This window comes from Aptenodytes forsteri, unplaced genomic scaffold (assembly GCF_000699145.1).
Source record: "Aptenodytes forsteri isolate BGI_AS27 unplaced genomic scaffold, ASM69914v1 Scaffold151, whole genome shotgun sequence".
Classification (NCBI taxonomy): Eukaryota; Metazoa; Chordata; class Aves; order Sphenisciformes; family Spheniscidae; genus Aptenodytes; species Aptenodytes forsteri.
The window spans coordinates 5,368,304-5,374,453 of NW_008795939.1; the positions used below are offsets into that span (position 1 = coordinate 5,368,304).

Consider the following 6,150-nt stretch of genomic DNA (forward strand, 5'->3'; position numbering starts at 1 on the left):
GGGCTCTCCCTCTGAAAATGAATGATTTGCACGTGTGTATACATTCAGTTATTTACTAAAGAGCAGAGAGAGAAACATCAAATCACCCCACCCTGGAAATATGCTTGTCACAGTCATTTTCCTAAGAAAGCACAGTTTGGAACTGTAATCCACATTTAAAAAAAAAAAAAAGGCACTGATGACACAGTTCATCCAGCTAAGGGGTGACCTGCTCCTGGCAATTGACTGAACTGTACGAGAAAGACCAGCACAAGAGCATGGAAGGGGAGTAAATAAAGATAATTTTTTTTTACTCCTTGCCTATAGAGTCTGTCGAGGACAGACAGATGCTGCACTCAAACACCTGCGTTTTGTTCTTTTGGACTGACCCATGGCAGTGATAAGGGGCAGGTTTTCCAGCATGCAAACACATGGGCTCTGCTTACAGCCACTGCTTCACAGCCCTGTGTCATACTCCAAAGGCTCATCTGCATTGTCAGCTCCTCTGGTACTTGTTTCCATTTCTATTTCGAAGGCTGGACTGACCCTTTCCAGTGTGTAGTCACTTCTTCTCAAATCTAGGGCAAGAAAATAAATTCAACAATGAAGCCAAGTAAATGTTTGAAAAGCACGTACACCCCAGGCAGTGTCCAACCCAGTGACTGGTGGCAGCCTCTTAGCTGTTTCCAGGAGGAAGAAAATCTGCAGTGGGGCAAATCAGAGCCAGGGGGATGAGAGCCCCGGGGGGACCCAAAATGGTGTGTGCTGATAGGAATAAACCTTCCCTGACTGTATTCATTCAGCTGATTTTCCCCTCTATTATCTCTAACTGCCACAGACACAAATAATCAAAAACAACAACACTGCAGTTTCTGTTTCAGAATCAAACAGCAATTATTACTCCATGTAGGCACTGAAAGGAAGGAGCTTTCCCCTAGCAAAAAAATAGGTGGGTGGAAATTCATCCAGAATAGCAATCTATTTTGGCTTTGAGTCTTTTAAATCTGCCCCACATCAAACAGAAGCACATTCTATCAAATCTAACATGAACAGGCAATCCAACTAAGCAGAAGTAAGGGCTGCAGTGTATAGGACCCTATCCCGGGGCCAGGAAACCTCCAGTGAGTTTTTCCCCGGCTAAGGGATTGCCAATTTTTAGATCATTACTCTTTCTCATTCTAAAAATTATTGCTGATGTTATCTGTAGTGATGACCCTGGAAAAATGAGCTACCATTTTGCAAAGCAAAGGAAACAATTCAATGGATAAGAGTTTTCATGCTGAATGCTAACATCAGGTTGATAGGCTCCAACCCTTACACAGTTGCTGGGCAAAAGAGCAAGGTAAAAGAGCAATATTCTCATATCGGCCTATGCACAGAGAGAGTGTGCCTGCTATAATCTTTCAACTCAATAGAATTTTGGTTCTTGTCTTTATAGCACGCCTAGGCCTTTACTTCCTTGCACTTAAAAAGTTATAAATAGATTAAAAATTAATCTTTACTTTGCATACCAGGAAGTTTCAGCCTCCTGCAGCAAGAGTTACAACGATGCTTTGTGATGAAGTTTCTTATTGCACCTTCTCCTAGGTTTGCTGGTCCAAATACCATCTTTCCAGATCTAAAAGAAATATTATTAAATAATCAATGAACTGAAAATAAAGCAATTGTAGGGGAGGTAGATGATGATGTTTTCTATTTTTTAAATCAGAGATGTTAGTCCTTTGTATAAAGACAATCAAAGCTCAGCGTACATCACTAGTTTCTTAGCTCTGGGACAAGAAAACTGCCAATTCTGGTAAAGTATTAGCCTACATATACCCCACACTACTCTTCCTTCCTGCTGCATCTCAGAGATGCTCTAAAGGGAGACAGGACAGACCCAGCAGTTCCTACTAAAATGCTCAAAGAAAATTTGGGCACAGTGACATTTAGACAATATACGCCAGAATCTGAGTGACTCTGTTGCAGCCACCGCTCATTCTCATCAAGCAAATGGTTTGGTTCCGGTTTTAATGGTAGGCACCTGGGAACAAACCAGAACTAGCAAGAACTTACTTTTACCTTATTTAAGAACAGAAAGCCAAAAGCAAGCAGAGCCCTAGTCACATCAATATGCAGCACAGAAAAAAAACCACAGTACACTGCTGACAAGCAAGGCTTTAAAATTTATTGGCTTCTTCCTATGCTCATTTCCATGTGTCTGCACTCAGGCCAATTCAGCAACATTACTAGGGGATCCATTTGTGGAAGCGTATTGCATATTCTGAATGAAGCTGACACAATTACAAACAGAAGCAAGCTATATCCACACATGTATTAGAAGCACCACATAATTATAACAGATTCTTAATGTAGTCTGAAAGATCAGTGTTCATTAATTTTAATAGTGCTCCACCATTATTCTCAAGAATTTAATTGACATTCTAGACATCACGGAACACAGCACACAAGAAACACTTCCAAAGAAACTTTATGAATGCTAGTATTTTATTTTAATGATATGCAGAGTGGAAACAACACATTTTAAAATCTGAAATCAATTACAGCTCTGGGAAGCTACAGAAAAAGATTTTAACTCTCTCAAACCTATCTGTAATCCACACTAACAAAATATATTCTCTCTAAAGAAAGCAGTTTTCAAATATGACACTCTCCCCTTTCACACGGGAGAAAAGCAATGATTAGCCAAAACTACTATAGAAAGCTTAGTATTTCTCTAATTTCTGGCAGACACTAAAGACTATCTGTCTCCTGGAACATCTGAAGGACTCGTCTAATCAGCCTTTACTGCAAATTAGTACATCAAACGAAGCAAGAAGTGAAATATTATTTAAGTGCCATATATACACTTCAAATGACATGATGCTATATAGCCATTTCAATCCCTTGGTATAATCTGCTAAAATGCCAGCAAGAATAGAACATACTTAAGTATTTGCTTGGGCAGGCATAGGAAATTGAGAAGACTTCACTAACTCCAAGGCTACAGAATCACTCTGATGCTTCCTCTGACCTGTTATTCCATGCAAAGTGCAGCAAATAGCACAAGACAGACTGATAATTTTCTCACACTGTTGTGAGATAAACAGGGATAAGTCTGCAACACATGTGAAGTAATCTTTCCTCTCTACCCAGCACTGGCAATGGTTCAAGAGGAATACTGCATTTAAATTTGGAAAACTATTTCAAGAAATATGGGGATAAATTGGGAAAATAATAAGAATGACCAGCAGTCTAGAAATCACGACATACATGAAAAGATAAGGGGGTAGCCTAAAAAGGAAAAAAAGAAATTGAAGGAGAAGATGGTGACTATCTTTGAGCTTGTTGAAATCTTTTTCTCTATGTCGACAGTAGACAGGACCAGAAATAAACTTTTCAAGAGGGAAATCAGGAAAAATCTCTCAGACAGTAATGATAGCAAACTATTGAAAACAGATGCTCTAGGAAGTTTATAAGGTCATCCTTGGAAGACCTTAAGACTTGTCTGTACAAGACCTGTAAAGCCAGGAATGACCTGGTGCAGAAGAAGAACCAGCTGAACTCTTTGGGTCATGTTTTATAAACAAGGTCACTCTCCTGGTTATTCAAGGTCTGATTTTGTCTCCAAGGAGAGAAAAATAGCGAGCCCAGCTTTCCTGTTTCCCAAGCAGGTGCATTAATATGACCTAATGGGCTTAAAAAAACAAAACATGTTCCTCCTTTTGTGCAGAACCTTACCTAATAGTTATGCTCCACAAATACCTACCAGATTGTACCAGACTGGTCCTGGCTGGCAGGCAGGTAACACAGACTGTGCTGATGCAAAGAGTGCTCCTTATAATCCAGAGCTACAAATGCTCACAGCAGACAATAAGACATTTACAGGGCTTTACTGATGGAAGGTAAAGGACTGTGGGGGGCTTCATGGCAAGTAGCACCTTTCCAGGGAGGTGCTCAAGTCATTTATTCAGTACGTTTTTGTAGATTTAGCTTCCAGTCCACCTGTTTCAGTCATGCAGGTTGCTATAGCAGAGGTTCAGTTCATGCAGATGTTTTGTCTACTGGCAGCAATTCAACTGTAAATTGTATAGCTGGAAGTGCACAGCTTGGTAAATATTCAATAGATTTGTTCTTCAAAACACATGCTAATGAGTAGCTTCAGAGAACATGGTCTCCACTCGTTACTAAACCCTTCAGCCCATCACTATGCTCGAGAGCTTTCAAAAGGGAGAGTAAGAGACCTAGCACCTCTGACTCCTCCTTTTCATGTGTTTGTAATTTTTGACTGCCAGTGCCCTTTCTCTCACCTCTCTCAGAAGGCCTAATGCATCAGTTCTTTCCAATTTGAAACTCAGCCCACTACCTTCCTCATCTCTGAATCTGCTCTACAGACACTCCGCACCCAGTGTCTGTGAAAGCTTTACCCACGTGGACTTTGTTGTGGATTTGGCAAGTAGGACACGCTAAAAAGAGCATCCAGAGTACTGCTTATGAGGCAATTCTTCCCAACGTTTGGGCAGTACTGGAGTTTGCAGGGATCGCACTGTGTCACAACCTTGCTGCTGTGCCTGGATTACTTCTGCTTTTAAAGGAAATCTTTTCGTGAATATTATACCTGCATCATTTTATCACTTCATACATCCTATGCAGTGCACATGGCCAGATCTTCAATTGATGTTAAATATCCATGAACTTACACTGATTTACATCAGCTCAGGATCTGTCTGAGATATCACAGTATCAGGCATACTTTCCAAACAGACCTGTTATTTTTGTCTTGGTGCTGTATATAAAACCAAGACACAATGCACTATCATAGAGCTAGAAGTCACATTTTGCCATTACAAAGTCCATTTCAAGACAGCATGCAGGATGCATGAAAGAAAAGACTCATTACAAGATAATGACATCAGCCACTAAATCAATGGAATTAAAGAAGCAAAACATAAATAATTTAACTATAAGTAGTGCTAAAATTTGAATCAGCCCCATCAGTCAGATGCCATCTATTTTCTCTCGGGCTTCTAAGAGAACGTGAGCTCAAAGCAACTTCTGAGGCAGCGCAGAGGTTTCGATTAAGTATCTTACCTACAAATGAAAACTTAAAACAGATCTTGCTACCACCAGAAATGTTTCTCTTGTGAGCAAATGAAGGTTAGAACAAAGACAGTGCTTTTACATTGTTATTCTTATTACTATTTGAGAAAGTGTTTCTTAGAATTGGGTATCTGTTAGCTGCTTACAGAATCCATCCACAGTTTCACTGCCTTACTCCTTTAGATCCCGGAATCAAAACAATATAGTTTCACAACTTGCTGTTCTGAAGATTTCCCTGAACATAAGAAAATCAAGCTGATTTTGATTAATTAATCAACACTTGCTTTTTAACTAGGACTTGGCTGTTTTGCAGATGATAAAAAAAAAAAACAACAAAAAGTTCTGAAAATAAGATCTGTGTGATCAAACTTTGCTAAGCATGACAAAATTATTTAATGACAAAAATAATCCAGAAGGACACTAATAAACATAAGCTTCAAGATAATGTAGATAAATATTATTCCTATTTTAAAGAGGATAAGCTGAGTTGCCATGTGAAGTACTGTGGTCAATGACTGGCCACAGTCTTCAGTAATAACTACTACAGTTTATGCTACCACCGATATAAAAAATCCACTTGAACAGTAGCAAACCAGACTTTTATACATCTGTAGCAATACCTTAAAAATGTTTGCTAAGATCTAGTGAGCAACTACATGATTGACCTCTCTGTCTCTCTGTCCTAAGCTATCCTTGTGCTTTTGTCACGGTCCTATGACCTACTTAGGCAAAAGACTCTGTCACTGTGAGGTGCTGTCCTGGTTTCGGCAAGGATAGAGTTAATTTGCTTCCTAGTAGCTGGTACAGTGCTGTGTTTTGGATTTAGGATGAGAACAAAGTTGATAACACACCGATGTTTTAGTTGTTGCTAGGTAATGCTTACACTAGCCAAGGACTTTTTAGTTTCCCATGCTGTACTGACTGAGAAGGCTGGAGGTGCACAAGAAGCTGGGAGGGGGCACAGCCAAACTGGCCAAAGGGACATTCCATACCATGTGACGTCATGCTCAGTACATAAACTGGGGAAAGCTGGCCAGGGGGGCCGCTGCTCGGGGACTGGCTGGGCATCGGTCGGCGGGTGGTGAGCAATTG

At 40.1% G+C, this 6,150-nt stretch overlaps 1 protein-coding gene across 1 annotated transcript in view; it reads right to left on the minus strand.

The window, feature by feature from the left end:
- Positions 1-435: 435 nt before the first annotated feature.
- Positions 436-6,150, minus strand: part of TRPM6 (transient receptor potential cation channel subfamily M member 6) — an 82,221-nt gene continuing 76,506 nt past the window's right edge. The window contains exons 38-39 of the mRNA XM_019473646.1: positions 1,491-1,597; positions 436-557 (exon numbers count right to left, since the gene is read on the minus strand). Coding sequence (XP_019329191.1) covers positions 436-557; positions 1,491-1,597 — 229 coding nt within the window. The remainder of the gene's footprint in view (positions 558-1,490; positions 1,598-6,150) is intronic.